The sequence below is a fragment of the Sorex araneus genome, chromosome 2, assembly GCF_027595985.1.
Source record: "Sorex araneus isolate mSorAra2 chromosome 2, mSorAra2.pri, whole genome shotgun sequence".
Lineage (NCBI taxonomy): Eukaryota > Metazoa > Chordata > Mammalia > Eulipotyphla > Soricidae > Sorex > Sorex araneus.
Window position 1 is genome coordinate 139092984 of NC_073303.1, and position 24701 is coordinate 139117684.

At 39.3% G+C, this 24701-nt stretch overlaps 1 protein-coding gene across 1 annotated transcript; it reads left to right on the forward strand.

The window, feature by feature from the left end:
* On the forward strand, positions 1 to 23820 carry LRRC58 (leucine rich repeat containing 58). The gene is made up of 4 exons (XM_004606694.2): positions 1 to 2279; positions 11541 to 11669; positions 12641 to 12918; positions 15956 to 23820. The coding sequence occupies exons 1-4, from the start codon at positions 1357 to 1359 to the stop codon at positions 16162 to 16164; spliced, it is 1539 nt and encodes a 512-aa protein (XP_004606751.2). The 5' UTR covers positions 1 to 1356; the 3' UTR covers positions 16165 to 23820.
* Positions 23821 to 24701: the final 881 nt, after the last annotated feature.

The window sequence follows — 24701 nt, forward strand, 5'->3', positions numbered from 1 at the left end:
TTCCTTAGATAAAGCTTTATATTGCCTCCTTCCCCATCCATACTCTCCTGGACAGGTGTCTCTCTGGCATATACTTCTGTTTAGTCACAGAATGGATCCCATTACTGTGTGGACATAGCCTAATCTTTAGGAGTATTTTCAGACCTCGTTAGGCTAAACTGGATCTTTACAAACCTCGAGATAGTGTTAGATGTTTCTGAATTTAAATGCATCTAGTTAAAGAGAGATGCATAAGTGGTAGTTGAGATGAGAGAGGCTTTATTATCATAATAAATGAGATTCTCAACTACTCTATTTAATTGGATTTGTGGGCCTCTATTGAAGGGACTCAGGTGTTACTTCTGATAGTTTCAGAGATCTAACTGGAGGTGGTGGTTACATGCAAGGCCTTAACATCTGTACTATCTCTCTAGCCTTCTCTATCTTAAGACCCTACTAAGTACTCCCTTAACACCTGTACGTTTCTCCAAGTATTATCTTAACGCCTCTACTATCTCTGCAGCCTTCTCTGAGTACTCCTAATTTTTCTTGAAAACTGCCTGCTATATAGTTATTTTCATCCCCTTTTTACGTCAGCGATTTATAATGTTAACTATTTTATTGGAGGGGAGGATCATTCCCTAACCCCTGCAATTCTCAGCAACTTTAAAGGACCTCTTCTTTCAAGCGCAGGACGCCCCATTACTTTTTTTTTTTTAACATTCTATTTCTGGTTTATAGTGATAAGGTGTATCCCTCCACAACCATTACTCAAGGAGAATTTAAGCCTTGGTAGTAATAAGAGGCATAAAATCTCGCATATATGACTAACAAAAAAGTCACTCTCTTTCTTAAGAAGAAAGCAATTTGCACGTTGATACTGATTATACACACACAGTCGCTCGACATTTTAAGGTACAAACTTCGCAAAAACTGTTCAATTTGTTTTCTTACTTTTGACTTTTCACGATGATAAAAAAAAAAAAAAACAGAAAAGTCTGGGTTTGGGGCAAGGGGAGGAAAATCTGCTAAGAATGAAAAGATTTCATTAAAAAAAATCTGGGTCCGGGTTTTCCCAAGTTGTTTCAACCTGTGGGGAAACCTCAGCACCGAGTCCTTAAACTCATCAATTCACCGGGGATAGCCCAGACGGACGAGCCACCTTCAGGGGCTCCTAAGCCAACTTCTCCCCGGGAAAACACAGATGTGCTTCTATAGCCCAAAGGGCGGACTGTCCGCAGCACGCGCGGGGAAGCAGGGCGAGGAGCATCCCTGCCTAATGGACGGAGAAACAGAAATCAAACCCCCAGTCCAAGGCGATGTTGAGGTCCAGTGAGGGGATTCAGCTGCCCTCTCTCTCGGAACGCGGTCTGATGAATGCCCCAGCCCTCTCCTTCAGGTCCCTGGGGTCTGCAGTCCGGGAACAAACATCTGTTCCCACGGAATCCCGCAGGCCAGGGGCCCCACTCCCCCCGCTGGAGCCAAAGGGGAGGCCCCGTGACGCGGGAACCGCCCCCGGCCCACAGCAAAGTTCAGGTCGTGAGCCCCCAGGAGGCAGCGGGGCAGCGACTTCGGCGGAAGCCGCGCACAGCCGCCCTCCCCCAGGCCGGGTTCAAAGGGCACCGGCCGGCGCGCCCCCCGCCCCCGCCCCCGCCACGTGGGCCCGTCCGGCCGCGTCGCGCGAGACTAGCGTCCGGCCCGCTTCCGACCGTGCGAGCAGTTCAGCTTCCGGGGCGCGGCTCAGCTCGGGGCCTGGTCGGCCGCGGCGCTCCTCGGGCCCAGCGGCCTGCGGAGGCCAGGATGGAGGACGTCGGGCCGCCGCTGGCGCCGGTCGGCGAGGCCGAGCTGAATTTGTCCCGCCTCAGCGTGTCCCCGGAGACGCTGGAGTCCGAGCTGGAGTCGCGGGGCGAGGAGCGGCGCGGCGGGCGGGAGGCGCTGCTGCGGCTGCTGTTGCCGCACAGCCGTCTGGTGTCGCTGCCGCGGGCGCTGGGCAGCGGCTTCCCGCATCTGCAGCTCCTGGACGTGAGCGGCAACGCGCTGACGTCTCTGGGGCCTGAGCTGCTGGCGCTGAGCGGCCTGCGCACGCTGCTGGCCAAGAACAACCGTCTCGGCGGGCCCGGCGCGCTGCCCAAGGGCCTGGCGCAGTCCCCGCTCTGCCGCAGCCTCCAGGTGCTCAACCTCAGCGGCAACTGCTTCCAAGAGGTGCCCGCCTCGCTGTTGGAGCTGCGCGCCCTGCAGACCCTCAGCCTGGGCGGCAACCAGTTGCAGACCATCCCGGCCGAGATCGAAAACTTGAGGAGGTGAGAGGGGGCGGCGCGGGCGGGGGCCGGGCGCTCCGGCCCGCGGGTGGTCGCCGGTCCCTCGAGTCTCGTTTTGGGCCCCCGGACGTTGAGCGCCGCGCCGCCGTCTCCAGATCTGGAGAAAAGGTCGAGGTGTGCGACCGCCTTCGGGGTGTTACATGGCCTACGTGGAGGATCCATATTCAAGGCAGCGTTTTTCTGTCTTTAGGGCCCCGGGAGGGGGAGGGGAGCTGCTGATCCGAAATGAGCGCTTGCATTGTAACGATAACTTGCTAAATTCTCGAGCTATGTAGATCTGAAATGATCACGCCCGGGCTTAGATTCGGTGAGTTTCCAGGCCTGTGGTCCCAAGTTGTTGTTTTTTTTTTTTCTATCTTTAGGCATGACTTGTGGGGGTTCTCTGATTTGAGCCCTGCTGTCTGCTCCCTTTTCCCCCTCCTCCCTAAGCAGTGGATGCACCCCTCTGTTCCGGTGCTCCTCTGCCCTAAATGGTGCCTCCATCTGACCAACTCCTCATCCTTCAAAACCTATCTCCAGAATCGTTTTATGTTCTTTTTTTGGTACTTTTTGGAAGACAGTTAATTATTGCCTAAACTGTGCTTTTCCCTGCGTTCCATCTCGTCATTGCGTCCACGGTTTTGGTTATAATTTCTTCCTTGCAGGTCCTCGCCTCACCTACCTACTTGATTATTCAGTAATTGTATGTTGAATTTCATGGAAAGAGGAAGCAGAGAATCTGAATAGTAGAAATTCCCAAAAGGTGGTCTGCAGGAGAATGAGAGAGAGAGAAAAAAAAAGATTTCATATCTCTTCACTCTCAGCAATGGAAAACTAATTATCAAATGCTTCCTTGGCAGTAGGGCTGTCTCTTTTGGGGGAAAACTCCAACAGCAATAGTGAGTTTTGTGTTGAAATATGGAATGTAATCAAGGTAAACAGAAAACGACGTGAAATTTATCAGTTACGCAGGCAGGGGTGGGGGGGTGGGAAGTATACTGGGGCTTTTGGTGGTGGAATATGGGCACTGGTGAGGGGATGGGTGTTTGAGCATTGTATAACTGAGACATAAGCTTTGTAACTTTCCACATAACTTTGTACATAACTTTGTAACTTTCTACATGGTGATTCAATAAAATAAATAACTTTAAAAAATAGTGGAGGGAGGGAAGGTATATCAGGGTGTATCTTAACTCTGTAAAATATTGTTACAACCTTTATTGAACTTTCTGAAATAATATTTAAAGAAACCTGAGAATTAAGTGTAGAGTCCTAGCCTTAGAGAAGCCATTTACTGTGTTCTGCAAACAGCCTTCTAAATTTGTAGATGTAGCATTTTCACAAGATGTCCCTTTATTCACTAACAGTTATTTATTGAGCACCTGCTGTGTTCCTTATTGTCTTTAAATGGTGGGGATACAATTAGTGAACATTTATCTTGCCCTCATGGAGCTAGAATAGCAAGGGAGGCATAGTCAACACTTCATAAAAATCTCGTTATTTAATTACAATTGCTCTAAGTTCTGTGAAGACCTCTGTGCCTTGAAATAGCAGAGTCCTGACATAATCTTGTTATTTGAACAAGTAACATTTGAATTTAGTTTTTAGGAGGAAGAGTAAGAAGTAACCTGGAGTGGGTGGGTTGAGATCTGTCTCCTGTCCCCCAGAGTACTTCTAGGAGTAATCCCTAAGCACAGAGCTGATAGTCCCGGAGCACCTCTAGGTACTATTAAAATAATACATTCAAGCATCAAAAATGTAGAAGATCACTACTCATTTAAGTCAGCGTTTCTCACTTGGGGCCGTAGGGGGCCCACAGGTGAAAATTGAGTAAGTGGGGAGCCACAGTTTGGGGCTAAAACAGGACTGGGAGTCCATGATAGAAACAAGGTCATAAAAAGGTTAAGAACACTTGATTTGGGGATTCCCTCAGGCATTACCTGGCGTTATCCCTGATTACTGAGCCAGGAGTTATAAATCCTTATAACAGCTGGGTGTAGCCCCTCAAAACAAAACAAGAAATCATGAATAACATCTCACACAGCTAGAGCACATGCTTTGCCTATAAGGAGTCTCAGGTTTGATCCTCCGTATCACACAGTCCCCTTAGTATCACTAGGAGCAAACCCCAAATACAGACCACAAAACCCAGGATGTTTGATCCAGGCATTCCATATGGTCTCTCACAAGCACTGCCAGGAGTAATTTCCTAGAGTAGAGACGGGAGTAACCCCTGAGCATAGCCAGTTCTGGTCCAAAAACCAAATAAGTAAATAAAAATTAAATGCAAACGGTTTCTGGGGAGCCAGAGAGATAGTTCAAATGATAGAGCAAATGTATAATGTGCAAAACCCTATGTCACTTCCTGAGCAGTCTACCCTGGGCTGCCAAGTACTTCTCAGTGTGGTATGGTTGGCCTCTGGGAAAAATGAAACAAAATATTAATACGGCATCTGGAAGATCAGTTTGAAATATAACAGATGAATAAATGTTGAAATCTTATTTAAAATTTTTTTTTTCACTTAGGCACTGTGGTTTGTAATACCTTTAATAGTTTCAGAGGGCTGGAGAGTTAGTACAGAGTTAAGGGGCTCGCCTTGCACATGACTGACCCGGGTACAGTCCCTCACATACAGACTCCTCAAACCCTGCCACCTTGAGCTCAGAGCCAGTAGTAAAATCCCTGAGTTCATCTGGGTGTGACCCAGAAAACAATAAAATGCAAAAATGACCAATAATAATAGTTTCTGGCTTATAGTTTGCTACCTCCAAACTACCACCATTGTCAGCATCACTCTACCAGTATTCCAGGGTCACCCTCCAGCCCCTACTCCCACCTTTTTTTTTTTTTTAAAGTCTTTAAAAGTGTTCAAGACCTTCAGTCAATTCCCTTATGTTACCTCCAGTTTGCCACATCATCCCGCTGTTCCACTTCCCACTTTCTTGGCATTCTTCATACTATAATCCAGCACCGAATGGTTTGCCATCATTTGGTACCTTCTGTTCCCTTATCTAGTTGCTACCACAGATAGTGAGATCATGTGCTACTTATCCTTCCTCACTGACTTCACTCAACATGGTACCTTCCAGTTCCTAGCAAATGGCACGATTTCATCTTTTCTTATAACTGCGAAGTATTCCATGCATATGTATATACCATAACTTCTTGATCCATTTATTGGTTGTTGGAACATTTAGGTTGTTTCTAGTCCTGGCTATTGTATTTACTGCTAGAGTGAGCATAGACGTACTTTTATCTCTGAATAACTGTTTCAGTGTTTGGGAGTAGATACCAAGAAGTGGGATTACTGGGTCTTAATTTTTATGAACTAATTTTATTAACTTGAATTTAATTAGCCTGATCTTGTGAACCATGAGATAGTGGATGTATGTTCTTTCCCTCAAAAAATAAAATTATACTTTAATACTTGGTTGTAATAACGCACAGGTACGCAGATGGACTTGTGTTTTTCATAATGTTAAATAAGTAGGTATGATTTCTATTAGGTATATGAGACATACTGTTTATTGGCTTACAAAGTAGGTATAATTTTTACCTATTCTTCTGAACTTTTACCTGTATTTCTCTGTTAGCTCAGACAATATTAACTGGGGAATTATTTAGTAATGTACAACCCAATTGAGCAATAGACTAAGAAAATGAAAAGTGTGAGCCACAGCAATAGCACTGCCTTGTATGTGGCTGATCTAAGTTTGGTCCCCTGACCACTGTCAGAGGAGTGATCCCTGAGCACCACCAGGTAACCCCAAAATGAAAATAAAGAAAAAAATGAACACTACAACATTGATATCCAGCATTGATGTCAGGTGTCTGAATACAAATGAGTTTTGTTGGAGCCTGTCCCCACAATCTTTTCTTCTCTGATGAAGCCCTCCTCTTCTATTGGTGATGCCTCTGACTGCTTTTTTTTTTTCTTTTTGGGTCACACCCAGCGATGCACAGGGGTTACTCCTGGCTCTGCACTCGGTAATTACTCCTGGCGGTGCTCAGGGGACCATATGGGATGCTGGGATTTGAACCTGGGTCGGCCGCGTGCAAGGCAAACGCCCTACCCGCTGTGCTATCACTCTAGTCCCTGCCTCTGACTGCTTGATGTGGTTTTAGAAATTGAAAGTAAAAGGATTGTGAGAAAACAAAAGCTAAAAATGAATGTCCTGGAGTATTTGAAGCTAATGTGCAATAGGTTGATGTCTTACAACAGAGGTGACTGATGAGCTGATATGTTTAGAGTCAGACTGTGAGTTTTTTCCTGTAGTTCCATCCTACCGCCACTTCCCCATTACTTTTTAATTGTCTTAGTGTGGGGCAGGTTGCTAGAGATGATTCTCCCATTTATGTTTTTATCTTGCTGTTGCTTTGAGGTATGGGCGATGTCACAGACTTGGCTGCAGTGCCAGGCTTCTTACTTGTAGGTAGGTAAGAAGAGTACCCTCAGAGCTGCCAGGGATTAAACGAGGGCTTCATAAATTGTGCCTCTAATTTTGAACACTTAAATAGCCTGTGGTGAGTAATACTGTTTGAAAATGACTCGGTATGGGGATGTTAACTCAAGAAAACTTTATCAACAATTGTTTTCTGTCTCTTCGCATATAAATTTGTTTCACTTTAATTCCAGTTCTCTTCAATCAACTGTGATAGAGGATTAATGTATATTATTGTTGTGTTTAATGTCATTTTTTTTTAGGTGGGCAAAGAAAACATTTTGATTTGTGCTTGTGTTAAAATTGATAGTGCTTAGGGGCCCAGTGTATTTTCTTGTTTACTGTCTCCATAGAGAGGCTTCAGGATCCTTAAGTATTGTAGAGATGCGATATTTTTCAAAGAACACATCTAAGGTTGATCTGTAATGCTGAACGAAAAGGAAAGGAATTGTATAAATGTTTCGAATGATTTTCCTGAGACTTGGGTTTATCAAACACTGATAGAATGAATTTGTTTTGTTAATATTAACAGAGGTGTGTTGACATGCACAAGAACCTTTAAATGCTGAATTTTCTTCAAATTAAACTATAATTTTCTCCTTACCGAAAAACTGAAGTTGATTACTTTTACTAAGTATAGGCAAATAACAATCCTGAAAAACTTTTCACCATTATAGGAAAACTATTTTATAAGATCAAATTCAGGTCTAGCCCTTAGAACTGTCTCCATGGCATCTATTTTTCATTTGGCACAGGAGAGGTTGGCATTGCCAGGAATCCAACCCAGGCCTCACACATGCAAGGCAAGGGCACTATCATTGTGCTAGCCCTATTTATTTTTTAATGACAAAATTTCAAAGTTAAGTTGATATTTTAAATCATCATATATCAAGGAATTACAAGGATTATGAAATAGATAAGAAATTAAACATATGGAAGAAATTATTCCCGGGAAAATACATACAATAAAGTACTTAGAAGTGAGGGACTTTTTTTTTCTTTTTGGGTCACATCCAGGGATACTCAGGGGTTACTCCTGGCTCTGCAGTCAGGAATTCCTCCTGGCGGTGCTGGGGGAACCGTATGGGATACAGGGGATTGAACCGGGGTCTGCCTCGTGCAAGGCAAACGTCCTACCTGCTGTACTTATCACTCTGGCCCCAGTAAGGGACTCAAGTATGTAAATTTGAAAAATGGAGAAAGAAATTTTCATTAATGAAATAAGAATAGGTTGTTTGCACATTGGCATTTATGGAGACTTTAATTAGAATTCATAGGAAAATGTAAAACAGTTATTTTATTTTCTTGTGCCAGGGATTGAACCCAGGGCCTCACACATGTCGTTTTTTTCTACCATTCGGCTACACCTGTAGGCATGTAAAATAAAATTATGAACTCACAGAGCTTAATGGGAGAATGAAGTAAGCTGATAAGTGAATCTTAAATGAATCTGCAAACTTTTAAAGAGCTTACTGCCACACTTTCTTAGAGAGTTAAGGTATGGAGAATTGAATAAGTTTACCTAGCTATTAGGAACTATGGAGAGAGAAGAGAATATAGGAAAGACCTATGGTTGAAGTAATAGAGCTGAGTATTTCCCACAGTTAATGAGATTTTGATAGGTCATTATAAAACCAGAATAATGATCAATTAAGAAGGAAAAAACCGATTATCTACAAAGTAACTATGATGATAATACTGTAATAAGATAATGGAACAGTATCTTCCTAGTGTTGAAGAGAAAATTTGAGTGAATGAAAGAAACCAGTCAAGCCATGAGTAAATAAAAAAAATTAAAGCATCGAAGGGCCTGAAGATTAACAACTCTGGAGGGCCAGCTCAATGGAATACAAGCTTGCTTTGCATGCTTATAAGGCCCTATTTAGCTCCAGGCACTACATGGACCTCCAGGTATCTCAGGGTGTGGCTTCAAAATACCCCTTCCCCCCAATAAAAAGTCTTGATAAGAACAATATAAGAATTGAAGGGATGAGCCATATACATCATGGTAATAGAAAACAACGTTGAATTATTAGCAAGTTTATTATCAGTTGCACTTATAGTCAGAATATCCTGATAAGCTTCTTGAGGGCAAGAGCTTGGGTTTACTTACACTGTATTTTCTAAAATGCTAGTTAGGCATCTAGTTCATATTTGTTATAATTTGTTATAATTTTGGAGAAATACAAATAATAATCCCATTATTATTATGTCATCCCATATTGCTCTATTTTCAAGAAGGGAAAACCAGAGCAAAACAAGATGTAAATAACTTGCCCAAGTACTTACATTAGTTAGTGGTACAGCTGGGATTAAATGAAATAAACCCAAGCAAAATAAAACTTATAGGCAGTATAGATGATTAGGAAGAAAAAGAGTTCAAGGCAGAAGGGGTTAAAAGCACAGAGATGGCCAGGAAGATCCAGCTTTGCATGCTGGAAGACTGATTTCAATGCTGGTCACCTCCCTTATGGTTCCCCAAACACTGAGCTAGAAATAGCCTCCAGCACCAACCGCATATGATCTCCCACCCCCCCCTTAAAAAAGGGAAGAGAAGCAAGATAATACTTGATGTCAGTTAAGAAACTTCAAGAAGTTTGAACTTGATTTTATTTGCAGCTTATATGCTTGAAGGGAAAGAGCAAAAATTAATAGAGCTATTAAGGAAAGAAGGAAAACTAGTTATAGTCCAAAAATATTAAAGCAAGAAGGCAAAATAATGAGACTTTTTAAATTATAATAGTAACAGGCTATTAATGCTCATTCCTACACATTTCTTTTTACACACATATATATATATAAAATGTGAATGAAGATACGTAATGCTTTGGGCTATAGAGCAGTAAGGTTAAACAGACTGTATAATAGCAAAGCTTCCCACAATTACTAAGAGAAAGTCACAAAACCAGTAAGGAAAATGTGTCAAAATTAAGATCAAGCAGTTATCTAAAGATGTACAAAAGACTAAAGACAGATGAATAATTAGAATAACTGCCAGTTAAATGAGCAGAACAGTAGCATTTTTCATATCATGTTGTAGTAAAATAATTACAAGTAGGTGGTTTTGGCAGGGCAATACTGTTGAAGTTTGGCAAGGAGTACTCTTGAAGGCTAATTATGGGCTGGACTATGACTCAGCAGGAGAGTCCTTCCTGACGTGTGAGGCCCAGGATTTGATCTCTGGCACCACTGAGAACAGTGTGGTACTTTAAAAAAAAGGAGGGGCCTCGACGGTGGTATAGCTGGTAGAGCACTTGGCCTTGTATGCTGCTCACCTGGGTCCTGGGTTCAATCCCCAGCAACCCCTACAGTCCCTGAGCACAGAGCCAAAAGTAAGGCCTGAGCATTGGTGGGTGTGGTACAAGAACTCCCCACCCCCCAAAAAAAACCAGAAGTGACCCCTGTGCACTTCTGGGTGTGACCCTGCAGGGTCACTCCTGGCTCGTGCACTCAGGAATTACTCCTGGCGGTGCTCAGGGGACCATATGGGATGCTGGGAATCGAACCCGGGTCGGCCGCGTGCAAGGCAAATGCCCTACCCGCTGTGCTATCGCTCCACCCCCGTATTGTGGAAAATTCTTACCTGAAAGTTTGTTTTGGTTTTATTATGGTAGTTCTGGTCTTTTGTATTCTTTTGTTTTTGCAGTTCCTGGAATCAAAGTCAGGGCTTCATACATGTCAGGCATATTCTGCCAGCAAGCTACTTTTCCCTGTCTCAGTCCTTTTTCTTCTTCTTCTTCTTCTTTTTTTTTTTTTTTTGCTTTTTTTGGGTCACACCCAGCGATGCTCAGGGGTTATTCCTGCCTCTGCACTCAGGAATTACTCCTGGTGGTGCTTGGGGGACCGAATGGGATACTAGGGATTGAACCCGGGTCAGCCACATGCGAGGCAAATGCCCTACTCTCTGCACTATTGCTCCACCCCCAGTCCTTTTTCTTCTTTTAAGGGGGTTAAAGGAATGATAGAGATTACTGACTAGATTTCATCAGGAGGCAAAAGTAATAAGGAACAGAAAAGATCCATGTGTCCAGTATTTATATATAAAGCATATGTATGTGTATATAAATTTAGCATACATGTTAATGATACTTGTAAATATATAAAGAACTAATGCTTTCGTCCCCACAAAAATCTTTTGTTTTTGTTTTTGGAGTAAATTGGAGTTTTACCTCCAATTTACCCAGCAATTTACTAGCACAGAATTTTCATTCTTATAATCTGGCCTTTTTTTCTGTCTTATTTCTGGATTCCTCATATTCTTTGTTCTTGGTAAAACATGAGTTATCTCATTAAAAACCCTCTCCTTCAACTCCATGGCTCCCAACAAGCCAAGTTAAATTCCAAATCAAAATGAAGTCTTAACTTTTTGGGGAAAGCATTTCCTCTTTCATCAGAAATCCAAACCCATGTGTTTTTGTATTATTTCTGTACTTTAAAACTTAAAACTCATTTATGGATTATCCTGCCTACATTTCAGTCACATTTTTGGCCTTGTTTTTAGGTTTATAATATTTGTTAATGTTGTCATGTCTTGTTGGCTTACCTGTAATTATAGGCTTCCTAAAAATTGCATGATTTGAGTCCAGGGATGTAGCTCAGTGGTGGTATATTTACTTGCCTTTCAGAATTGAAGGCTCTCAGTTTGATTTCTGGCACTGAGTTGGGGTGATTAAGGGAAAGTGCATAATTTCTTAGAAACTGTTTAGCATACAGCAAATTTTAAGTTACACATTAGCTGAATTAATGGTTGATATGTATTTGGTGTAATAGATACATGGATATCCTATCTGAATGTTTGCTTTTTTGGCTTTATTTTTGCAGCTTAGAATGTTTATATCTCGGAGGAAACTTCATCAAAGAAATCCCACCAGAACTGGCAAACCTACCTTCATTAAATTACTTGGTATTATGTGACAACAAAATCCAAAGTGTGCCACCTCAGCTTTCACAGTGAGTAGTGTTCTACAATTTGAACATAGAGACATCTGCTCTTATTATTTTCTCACCTAAATACATGTTTTTATGTAGGACAAGAAATAGGTATTCTCAAAGTAAATGACACATGAAAATTGCAATTCTGAGGTTTGCTGTGATTTGGTTACTTAGGAAGGGAAGCATCTTCCAGGTAATACTCAGGGGCTCTGGAATCATCCCTGCAGTACTTGACCGGTGGGGCCAGATGGTACCCTTAGAGCCTGTACCCTTAGGCTACTGGGGGCAGACAGGAAATCGTGTGTGCCAGAGATTGAACTCTGGACTTTGCATATGCCTCAGCTATCTCCCAGAGTCCTGGCTTGCTTGTTTTTAGCATTACTTTTAAATATTCTGGTTTATTCCTCAAAAATATTTGTTTAGCCTTTTTTCTTAATCAAAAATAGTTTGGGGTTGGAGAGATAGGAGATACGGCACTTGCCTCGAATGCAGCTGTAGTGACACCCTCATTCGAGTCCTTGGTACCACAAATGGTTTCTTGAGCACCATAGGGGTCACTCCTGAGCACAGAGCCAAGAACAGTCGCTGAACAAAATCTGAAAAATAAAAAGTCTTGATTTAACACGTTTCCCCCAGGATTTATGAGATGTGATTATTTCATAGTTGATATTAAGCATTCCTATGATGAGAAATTTGCAGGGTCTTGATTTCTATTGTAGTCACAAGCTTTCCTTTTTAGGTATCTGAAAGATAAAGCATGTCAAAAAATTGAACAAGATTTTTGTCAGATCATACACCAGAGAACTCTTAATTGCTCAGAGTTCTCAGATACATCTAGGTTTAGCAGGTTTAGCACTTTTTTTTTTTTTTTTGGTGTTGCTGGCCTTAATCTTAATTGCTCATTCTTATTCGGAAATAGTTTTTCATATAACTTTCTTGACAGTTATCTTTACTATTACTGACTTTTATATTGCATTCATTCATTCTAGGTTGCATTCCCTTCGTTCTCTCAGTCTTCACAATAATTTACTGACATACCTGCCTCGAGAGATCCTCAACCTTATTCATTTGGAAGAATTGAGTTTGCGAGGAAATCCTTTGGTTGTTCGTTTTGTTAGAGATTTAACCTATGACCCTCCAACTCTCCTAGAATTAGCTGCACGGACCATTAAAATTAGAAATATTTCCTACACTCCTTATGATCTTCCTGGGAACCTTCTTAAATATTTGAGTTTAGCCAGCAATTGCCCAAACCCAAAATGTGGAGGTAAGTTTATTTCAGTTTGCTTCCTATTGATTTGTTTTTTAATTGAAATATTTGTGTATTAATTAGCTGTCTTTTTTCAAACAAAGTTTCTGTTTAGGTACCTCATGTTTTCATCCTCTACTAGAAAGGAATTTTACCTACTAGTAAGTTCATTGACTCCTTGTTTCTCTCTCTCAGTTTTCAAGCTGAGGATCAGCTGCCTTTATAGATATTATTCAAGATGGTTAAAATGAGCCAGATGTGTCCCAATTTCAGAATGAACACTAGAATTTTTTGTAACTATAAAGTTATGGTTCAAAATTCCTTGTGCTTAGAGCATTTAGAGAGAATTAATAAGGATAAAATAGAGTAAGAATTCAAAGTACTGTTGGAAATCAGAGGAGGGACAGAGTGCATTTAACTAGCTCTGGAAAAGATGGAACAAATTTTAACTCATTAGTTTTTGTTCACACGTGACAGTGCTCAGGGGCTCTTCCAGCTCAGTGCTCAGGTGTGGTCCCTGGTGGTACTCAAGATACCTGTGCAGTCTATGACTGTACTACTTTGAATAACTCCTGATCGCTGTGCAGACCATGGATCACACCTGGATAGGCTTCTCTTGGTACTATCTCTTGGTTCCAAGAAACGTAGAGAGAGGCATAATGTTAGGTGAAATAATGCTGGGAAACATACAGTTAGGGAAATTACAAGAGAGAAAGTAGAAGATATATTGAAGCAGATCATGAAAGACCTAAAATGCCATGGTGTGTGGGTGAGTTGGTAATAGGCCATTTTATTTTAACTTCTTTCAAAAAGGCTACTTTTTAGAAACTTGATGTAATAGGAGTACAAAAAGGTTTTCATTATTGTAGGGAAAACATAAATGTTGAAGAAATGTCACATAGGCCGTGGGAGCCATGTGACCGTCTCTCTGAATGTTCCATTGTGTCTTGAGACAACTCTTTAAGTTCAACAAGGGGAAATGATGTGCATTCTTCAGACTGTTGAAGGGGAAAAACAAAGATACTGTTTATTTTTAGGGAATTAAAAGATAATACTTTGCCCCAGTTTGGTCACCTTTAGAAATGCATGGTGGTGTTCAGGTTGGAATTGCCGGTGCTTTTTTTTCGTGATTCTCCTTTCCTGAGTTGGTTCTCCTTTCCTGAGCACTGGTCAGGGCATCATTATACCAGCCCTATATTCTTTAGTGAATCTGTACTTCTATAGAAATATTCCACCTTTTTCTTTTAAATGGTTCCTTTTTTTTGAGGGGAGATACACTGAGTTGTGGTGGCAGTGCTTCTGCTGGTGGTTTATTGGGCGGGGAGATGCAGGGATGAACCTAGGTTTCTTTTTTTTTTTTTTTTTTTTTTTTTTTTGCTTTTTGGGTTACACCTGGCGATGCACATGGGTTACTCCTGGCTCTGCACTCAGGAACTACCCCTGGCGGTGCTCAAGGGACCATATGAGATGCTGAGAATCAAACCCGGGTCGGCTGCGTGCAAGGCAAACGCCCTACCCACTGTGCTATCACTCCAGTCTTGAACCTAGGTTTCTATGTGCACAATATCCCTGGCCCACAAATAGCTTTCTTAGAGGTTTCTGTAATATAATGATGGATTGTTTATGTTAGTAATAAAAAGGTCTTATTAGTTTAAAGCACTGTGGTTTACAAATTGTAATGCATTTATTACAGACATTCAGTATTACAACACCAGTCGCACCAACAGTGTTACCTTTCCTCCACCATCGTATCCATTTCCCTTTTGCTTTATTTGGCTTGGGGACCACATCCAGTGTTGCTCCTGGAACCAGGCAGTGCCAGAAATCTATCTGGCTTCCTGCATGCAAATCATACATTTTAATCCTTTGAACTGCCTCCCCAGCTCAAATTTCCCTTTTTAAATTATAAGGGTTTTATTCACTTTAGAGTAAAAAAATTGATGGGGAACTATTGGGGGGAAAGATAAGAAATCACATTTTTATTTTTCTTGGGTTTGGGTTACATCTTCCCCCCCCCCCATCCTTTGTGTGATACCCGTAGAGTACCACCAGATACTTAGGATAGGTTGTAGGATTTGAGGTTCCCCTCCAGATAGGGATAGAATCCTGAAAACTAGATATTTCAATTTTATGACAGCCTTCATGGATATGTGCAGCATCTTTATAAGGAGCAACTTATAAAGTTGCTGAGTCACTGTGACCTCTCAGCTCTAGCTGTGTTTCTGCTTAGCCAAAGGACCATCATTCAGGAGGAATTAAAAAGTGCTGAATACTGGTTTTATCCTACCTAATAATTCATAGTTCCATGAAACTCACTTAAGATCATTAGTGAAATAGCTTTTGAAACCTGTAGATTTGGAGCCTCTGGAAATGGATAATTGCTTGTTTGTTTTTGCTTGTTTCTTTTCATTTTGTCTTTTCAGTGTACATGAGAACATGGGTTACCAGAAGTTGTCTCCCTTTTTTTTTTTTTTTTTGTACAGCAAATGATTCTTTAAGGTCCTTTTTAAGATAAGTTTTTAATTGGGGGCTGGAGAGAAAGTACCATGGGTAGGGTTCTGACTTTGCATGCAGCTGAGCTGGTGTTCAATCCCCAGCATCCCAGGTGGTCTCCCAGGCCCACCAGGAGTGATTCCTGAGTGCATAGCCAAGAGTAACCCCAGGCACCACCAGGTGTGACCTCAAAACAAAAAAAATAATTTTTTTCAATTGAAAAAAATTATAGTACTGTAAAGTGACTTTTGGAGGTAGAGGGAAGGGCATTTTGGCTACCCTTAATTATCACCAAGTAATTAGAAACAAGCCAAGTAAGCAGTGTCCTTTAATGTCCTTTAAAATAAAGTCTCCTTGCTTTCACTTCCCAGCTGACCTACCATTCCCAACTGAACCACCATCTTTAGTACCTTCTAATATTTCTATAAACATCCATAGAAGCAACTACTTGTCCTTCTTAGTATTTCTAAGAGCCAAGACTATGGCATTTCTTCAGTCAGCTGGAGAAAGGGCTGACAAAGAAACTGTCTGCTTTTTAATGAGTGTTTTTCCTTTCTTCCAGGAGTGTACTTTGACTGCTGTGTCAGACAGATTAAGTTTGTGGACTTCTGTGGGAAGTATCGGCTCCCACTAATGCACTACTTGTGTTCTCCAGAGTGTTCTTCCCCCTGCAGTTCTGCCTCTCACAGCTCTACATCCCAGAGCGAATCTGATTCAGAGGATGAAGCTAGTGTTGCAGCACACAGAATGCAGAAAGTTCTTCTTGGTTGAAAAGAGTGCAAGATTGTATGAAACTCGGTGGGTGGGTGGGTGAGGCGGGGCACGTAAACACTAGGAGGTTAGAAAATAGACTTTGACATTCCCTAGAAACCTTGTATTCATTTGAATGTTTGTGAAAAATATTAGAGATGGTATAAAATATTTTATATTTTTTCTGTCCATTCAGCAGGCATTAGTTCAGTTTTATGTTTGGATTTTATGAATATAATTCACTCTTTAGTCCATTTGAAATTGGATAGTTTCTTATTTCCCTTCCAGTTTTGCATGAAATGAGGCAGCAGAATGGAATGTTTTGAAGGGCAATGCTATAACAAACCAATGAGTGATAATAACATAGATGAGATGAAGAAATAATCAAAACATTATCAAAGCAAAATTATTGTCTTTGGGTTTAGGTTTAAGTTGAACATTGTAGCAGATTAGCCCTTCCTTATTACCCATAATTTTTTTGTGTTTTTAAAACTTCCATTCTCCTTTTATCTGTATGATTGTTGTTGTCCTCACTGAATCCAGCAGACTATCACTATGCTTTCATCCTAGCAAGGGTTTAGAATTTATTCCAGAATCTATGCAGAACACTAATGTGTTAACAGAACTGAGTAACAACTGTATGTGAAATCTGAGCTCACAACAATCTTAATTTGGGGGTGGGGGGTTGCTACGGATGAAATAAGAAATCTGTACTTGAGACCCCAGTCTTGAACATGTCTTTTAGCAGAAGATGTAGTAGTCACTTTTTGATAGAAACATCTCATATTTCTTTTGACAGGAAATATTGTAAGTTAGAAAAACCTCTTTGTATCTTTGGGAAATTATTTTTAAATTTTTGACAATAGAATGTGACTCTCTTAGCTGTGTGTACTGGACTGTAACCTATATTTAAATGCAAAACTAGAAAAACATTACAAGTTAAGTTGGAAACAGTGATTAGTGTCTGTACAATTTCCAAAATTAGTTTAACACCATAGAATACATACTAGAAAGTTTATTGATAAAAATTATATTAGGGTGGGTGTGTTATTGGCCCCTCCTGACAGTACTCAGGTGCTGTTCCTGGCTCTGTTCAGGAGTCATCCCTGAAAGGGGAGGGGAGGAAGAGTGGAGGCATGGGAAGGACACAACAATATGCAATGCCAGAGATTGAACCCAAGTCAGCAACATGCAGGGTGGGTATCTTACTATCTCTGGCCCTGATAAAATGTTTTTAGATGTTAAATATATTCTCATTTTGTTAACCATTTTTCTGCTGTATTTTTTCGTTGCTATTAGATGTGACCAACTTTTATTAATTGGCTCTGCACTAAAAGTGAAATAATAGTGTAACTCTTAAGTAGGTATATATTTGTCATTCTGTAATTAGTGTTTAATGATGATTTGTTGGTAAATTTTACTTACACAGTAAGTACAGTTCCAAAAGGCATTGGAACCTCAGATGTTCTCCCTTCTTCCTCGGTTTAGACTAGAAACAGCATTTCTTTAAAACAGATTGTTGTAATCATTTGTATGTGTGTTAGGGTTTTTTGTATATGTATTTTTTTATTTTAGTAGAAAATATACTGTAGGATAGTTTGTGTTTTAAATGTTCATGAAACATGAGAGTTTCATGACTGCAGTCGTGGAACGCTGCTATGATGTAAATACCTTCACTTTTTATAATAGAGTGAGATTCCTCTTTCCTTTAGATGAAGAATATTTCTGTGTATATATGAGTAACCTAGTATGTTTTGTTGCCTTGCAAAATATTAGATAGATGAATATATCATAAAATGGAAGTAATAGAAAGTCTTTTTCATTTGAGTCCCAGCAAGCTGTACACTGTAAAATTAGGAGAGTTTTGTTAGATAACTTGGGTCGGGTCTTAAATGCTAAGCCAATATAATTTCTAAAGTAAGTGATGTTTTTGGTTAAGATTGGGAAAATATTTTTCATGGAAAGATAAGGAATGTATTCATTGACATAAATTTATGAGAACAGATTTTGCTGACCTAGATTTCACAGTTTAATTCCTAATTCATTATTAGCCTGACCTAAGTTACAATTTGGATAATTTTCTAGAAGTTATTAGTCTTCATGAAATAAGTGAGGTGGTAGGTGTGTAAATATACTTAGCCTAACTCAGAAAAAAGGTATATGACTGATCTTTTACATATGTAAATGGTTCCAACTAGAAACAGCTTTTAGCTTTTGTTAATACAATGAAGATATATACCTTAGTGTAAAACTAAATGTCTTTAAACAAATTGATAACAGTTCTCTGTATATACATTTAAAACTGAAGTCAGTATACAGCTGTCTTTGAACTACATTTTAGCTCTTAGTGTTACCTTTTTTAAAATCTTTGATCTAATCTTTTTATAAGAGCTGCTATTTCTGAGAACTTTCTAGTTTCTCCCCCCACCCTCTTTTTTAATTAGTGATTGTAGAAATTAGCCAAATGGTAGGGAACTGAATCGTTTCAGAATCATGTAGCTGATGGGGGGTGGGGGGGGGCAGAGGTCCCATGGGCTGTGTCCACACCTAGTGTTGCACAGGGACTATACCTGGCTCTGCCCAGGGATAACCCCTAACCCCTGGCAGTGTCAGGGGACCTTATTTAGTACAGGAAATTCAAGATAGGAATCAGCAGCGCGGAGGGCAAGTACCTAATCCCCCTGTACTATCTCTATCCCCTATTTTGTGTTTAAAGTGATAGTCTTATCTTTTTAATTGCTAAGTTACATATTTGTATTGGAACTACATTTAGTTTAATATTGTTCTACTTGGACAATTCCTAATGATAAAACTTTTGTGGATAAAACTACTTGACCAAAAGTGTTATGTGTTTATAATGGAATTCTTGAGAGATGACATTTGAGATGGTTAAATTGACATTTTGGCTAATTTTTATTACTAGAATTCAGTTCTCAGTGTCACCAACCAGAGATGGTGAGACAGTTCTAGTGGATTAGGCAATAGGAAGACTAGCTAATGCAATATTTTGCTTCTGTGGTGCCAGGGATTGGCTGGTCTAAGTATGGTAGTCAGAGTTGTATGTGTGGGGAGGTAGACCTGAGGGTAACTATAAGTTTAGAAGGGAAATACATGATTTCAATGTGTCCTGGATAAGTCTCTTCTAAAATTCATACTTAAAACTTTGTCACCAAATTTAAAGGTAAAGACTTCCATTATAAATTGTGCCTCAAGCTTGAGAAATTTTTGTGTTAATGTAAAAAGTCAGAAGCAGCCCACATTGGTTCAGTGTAATACTGTAGAATACAAATCATTATAATAACAATTTTAAACAAAAGGAACATGGGCTGCTGATGTATTAAATGAAAGAAATATTTAAAACAACAGGGCAAAATTGTGAAGTCACCCGACCCTCAGGGATGTCCCTGAGCCTAGAAAGCCCTTTAAGTTTATAGTTGTTTTAAAGTTCACTGGCCCACTTGCTACCACCAGAATTTATTCAGTTTCCCCTATGGGGACATTGATGAGATCCTTCCATAATGAAGGGCCAATACCTCATTAACCTAGAATCTGTGGTTAATGTTTACCTTTTCACTGTAAAAATGAGACAACACTAAGCAAATAGTTTGATTTGTTAAAGCATTTTAATGGTAGCTTTTCACCTAAAAGTTACTCTAAATATTATGTCTGACTCTTTGTAAGCAACATTATTAGGCACAATGTTATGTGAAATACATTTTGTTACTTTTGAGATAGTTTAATAGTAATTTGATGCATGTAATAATTTTCTACTTTCATTATAATCATACTCGTTTATTTTTGAGTTTTAAGACTTTATCCGGCAGTGCTCAGGGGCTATTTCTTGTTGTGTGCTCATGGTTCACTTCTGGTGGTACTTAAGGGATCATAAGCAGTGCCAGGAATTGAACCAGTATCAGCTGTATGCAAGGTAAACACCTTAACCTGTGTACTATTCTCCAGCCTCCATACTCAAATTTTTTTTTAAGATAGCAGTGTCATCAGTTGTGCTCAGCATTTGTGTGCCTTAAGATACTCCTCTTAAGACCCAAAGTTTGGGGTGCCGTGTTAAGTTCTTTGTGACAGCCTCATTTCATAGCCATTTATTTATTTGCATTTGACAAGGGGAAAAGTTGGGGATTTTGAGGAACTCCTCCTCCAGAACATCTGTGGGTGGATGGAGGGCTTCTGGAGAGGGAGCCCCGATTATGTGTGCTGTTAGAGAAGGGCAAAGCCCGTAAGGATAAGAGTTCCTGAAATCAGCGAAAGGCATTTTTTTCCCTTTTCTTTTTTAAACTATTGTATTTCCACTAAGGAATGGCAAGTTCTTTAGCAGCTTTACATTAATAGCATCATAACAGATATTGCTCTAAGTCCTAGCATAGTTTTTCATATTTTTGTTTTAATTTTTTTTTGTGTGTAAGTTTCTGGTATTTTTCTAGCTCCACTAATACTTGCTAAGAATTGATGTAGAAAATAACAGTTCACTAACAAACACAGGGTAATACTAAGTTGGGTGCTACTAGACTTTTACCTAACATTGATCAGTCTCGGATTCTCATAAGAGACAGTATTCAATCTAGTAAGTAGTAAAGTTTAGTGAAGGTTGCTTATATACCATTGTGCCAGAAAGCCTTGACCTCTGTTCATCAGAAATTGTCTGGGAATAAGTTAAATAGGATGTTTTATTCTAAATTCTAGTTAGGGTAAGAAACTGATGATTGACATTGTTATTGCTGGTAATAAATTCATTTAACTGGCTACTTTGATACTTTATGGAATCCTTGCACTGTGTCAAATGATTGACATAATGTTATTGAGAGAGTATATTGACACTCAATCACTTTATAGCAATTACAAATTGTTATTGACACAAATTCTGTGCCTATTTCTGATATGTGTTTCATGTCCAAGACCACTTTGTATTCTTGTACAAAAGTGGGAGGAATATTCTAAATAGCCAGTATTTTAACTTTGGGACTTATAAAACTTGAGAATTTAGATATCAAAAAAAATACTGAAAATGTGCTTTTACTTTGGTTAAATTACTTTTTATTACCTGATTTCTTAATTTTTTTAATTTGAAATTTTTGAATTAGGAATACCTATGCATAGTTAATACTAATAATTGTAACTCTAGTTAAACTTTGATTCAATAGTTAAACTTATAGTATCAAATGTACATATAGTACTGGTAAATGCAGTTTTAAAAAATCTGTATCACTGGTTCCGTATTCCAGGCATACATAAAAAGCAGAATGTGCTGTTATATTAATTAATCTTTGAATTTTGCCTTATCAGACATTGTGCCTTGTTTTATTGTTTTGTTGATACCTGATTTGATATTCCAGGAAAGTAACAGTGTTTTGTCTTAATTTAAAGGTTTACCAAAAAAACTCTGAAAGTCTGTGTAATGTTGGTATTTGCTTAATTACTTACTATACTTTTGCTCGTTTGTTCATTGTATATTTCAGTACAGGAGTACATACATTATACATATATTAGCATTCATACTCTTCTGCATACAAGAGATTAAAGATGAGTTAGAGGGACCAGAGCAGTAGTGCAACTTGCCTTGTACATGGCTGATCTAGGTTCAATCCCCAGCAACCCCTATAGTCCCCAAGCCCTGCCAGGGTTAGTGAAGAGCCAAGGGTAAATCCTGAGCACTGCCAGGTATGGCCCAAAAACAAGGAAATAAGATGAGTTAGATTAGGGTTCCTCTGTTTCCTTAGTCTAAACAGACATATAATGGACACTAATGAAATACATTGTTGAGGTCATTTTGCTTACTAAGATTAATTGCTTTTTGCACTTAGTCCAGAATCAAATATCCTTACTTAACCTAGAGTAGTATTTGTAGTACTAAGTACATTGATATTATAGTACTTTATATTTTCTGTAGTGTCATTATTTGGGTGATCCTAGTTCACCTGTTATCTTTCTATATTCCAGAATTTAAAAGATTATTGTGGTTTTGAGTTGAGGTAAACAAAGTAGATAGGAAAGACACATTTACAGGTTATCATAGCGGAGATAGAAACAAGCTTGTAATTCTTACATGACAGAATATAGTATTTACCATATATGACATAGTAAATGCTGTATAATTAGTATATAGAAAAATTTCTTAATGAAGATAGACTCAGAGTATAAGAGAAGAAGAGAAGAAATCTTGGTTGTAACTTTTCTGAGAATAACTTCCTTAACCTGTCTTGTTGGATATTTAGAAAAAAGTGTCATAAGAAAACTTCTTTACTCTTAAATAGGACACAGGAAGTCAGAACACTTTGGAAGATAAGATATAAACTTGTACATCTCTCATCAGTCACACCAGTAACTGCCAGTTTCATGAGCATTTTACAGTTTCCCCTAGTATGTTAGAGCTGAGAAAGATTTAGAGAAATCTAAATCTAAGCTTGTTTGAGAGATGAAAGAATTATGTCAAGTCATAGAAAGATTGCACTCATATGTGGAATATAAAGTAGCTGAGAGGTACAAGCTTGCAATGATGCAATTTCTGGCAGATATTTCTCTGGACTTAGTTCCTAAAATACAGAAATCCAAAACTGTGTGGCCGCTAGTGCAGCCGCTTGACCTCATATCTCTCATTCTCAGCAATGGAAAACAAATTATCAAATGCTTCCTTTTCAGCAGGTCTGATTCTAGTGGGGAAACTCCAAAGAATAATAGTGAGTTTTTTGTTGAAATATTGAATGTAATCAAAGTAAAGTGAAAGTAAAGTGAAATTTATCAGTTACACAGGCGGGGTGGGGGGCTGGGGAGGTGGGGGGTTGGGGGGAAGGTATACTGTGATTCTTGGTGGTGGAATATGCACTGATGAAGGGATGGGTGTTCGAGCATTGTATAACTGAGACTTAAACCTGAAAGCTTTGTAACTTTCCACATGGTGATTCAATAAAAGAATAAATTTTTTTTAAAAAATTATGTCAAGAGACTTACCTGTCCAAGACTCCGCATGGCTGAATCTTGAATCCAGGTCTCTGGATTCCCACATCAATGATAGTATTAATTTGTTGCTTTATTTAATACTCATAACAATTAGATAGTCCAGTGTCCTTGCTTTTCTTCACTTCCTAAACTGAAATTTTTTAGGGAAATTGCTCTATTGAGGCCAACTTCAACTGAAGGTTAATTTTTTGCTGAGTTGTGGAAAACAAAAGCCGCAAACAGATCACATCGTTCAAAACATTCATGAAAGGAAGGTTTGGTCATATACTTTAGATTATAGCCACAAGGCAGGAGACAGCAGCTTTTCTTCTCAAGGTTTGCACTGGTCACTTTGACCCCAGATAAACACATGGGGTCATCTTAAGTAGCAATGTTAAAGAGGTGAATTATGCAGGTAGATATGAATATCTGCCTGGAAGAAAACATCGTTAATCCACAAGGATTCCTTTAATAGGAAACAATTTAATCCTCCTACACATTTGTATGAGTATTCTGCATAATGTCTTTCCTATTCTTTATAATTATGCTATCAAAGCACATAATTATTTTACTGCTTCTGTCTAACAATTTAAGACCTATAAATAGGTGAAATGTTTAAATGTAAAAGTAAATGTAATGTCATGGAAACTTTAAGAAAATTAAAATATTTTAAAATTTGTTACTATCGGTATTTTCTTCCTACAAATAAAGACTGGATTTTAAATGATGCTTAGGGAATGTTTAAAAGTGAATTTAGTGGATACCTGAAGTAAGTTTAACTTCTTGAAAATCAAGTTTCTTTCACAGCAAGGTGGTTGGTGCCAACACTTTAGAATTGTCATGGGTGGGGGGGCCCGCGGGACTCAATGGGGGCCACGGATTCAACTGAGGTTTAATGCATTCAAGGCAACAGTCCTACTTGCTGTGCTATATCTTGATCCCATTAATCACTTTTAACCTTTACATTGTTCTTCCTGACTTTTTCAGTCTACAATTAATCCGTGCTCAAAAAATTTTAGTACAAATATAAAGTATTTGTAAGATCTTGCATTACTCACTACACCCTTTTCAGTCATGTCTTTAGCTCTTTCACTCTTCCCTTCCAAGTCAATTTGGCACATGCAACCCAGGATAGTTAGTGGAGTAATGAAAACTTTATTCCTGAATCTGTATTCTAAGTTCTACTCTTTATATCATTTACAAGCGTTCGCCATCATAGATAGTAGATGTCAGATAAGTTTTAAATAATTTGGTTTTTTAATTTCTTCTTAGGGCAATAGTTAACTGAAAGACATGTAACTGATCAATAGATAAGAATAAGTCAGGAACTGGAGAGATAGTACAAGGGTTAATCACTTCCCTTACACACCCAATCTAGGTTCAGTCCTTGTTACCCCATATGGTCTCTTGAGTCCTGCCAGGAATAAGCCCTGAGCGCTGCCAGATGTGGTCCAAAAACAATCAGAAGGTGCCTGTTACTTAAAATGTGGTATACTTGTTACTATGTTTTTAACTCTGATCTGTGAGAATTTGTCTTGAGTTCTGAGCTCAGATTGAAAGATTTACCAGCAAGTTTGAGAATTCATCACACCACTTTATGCACACAATGC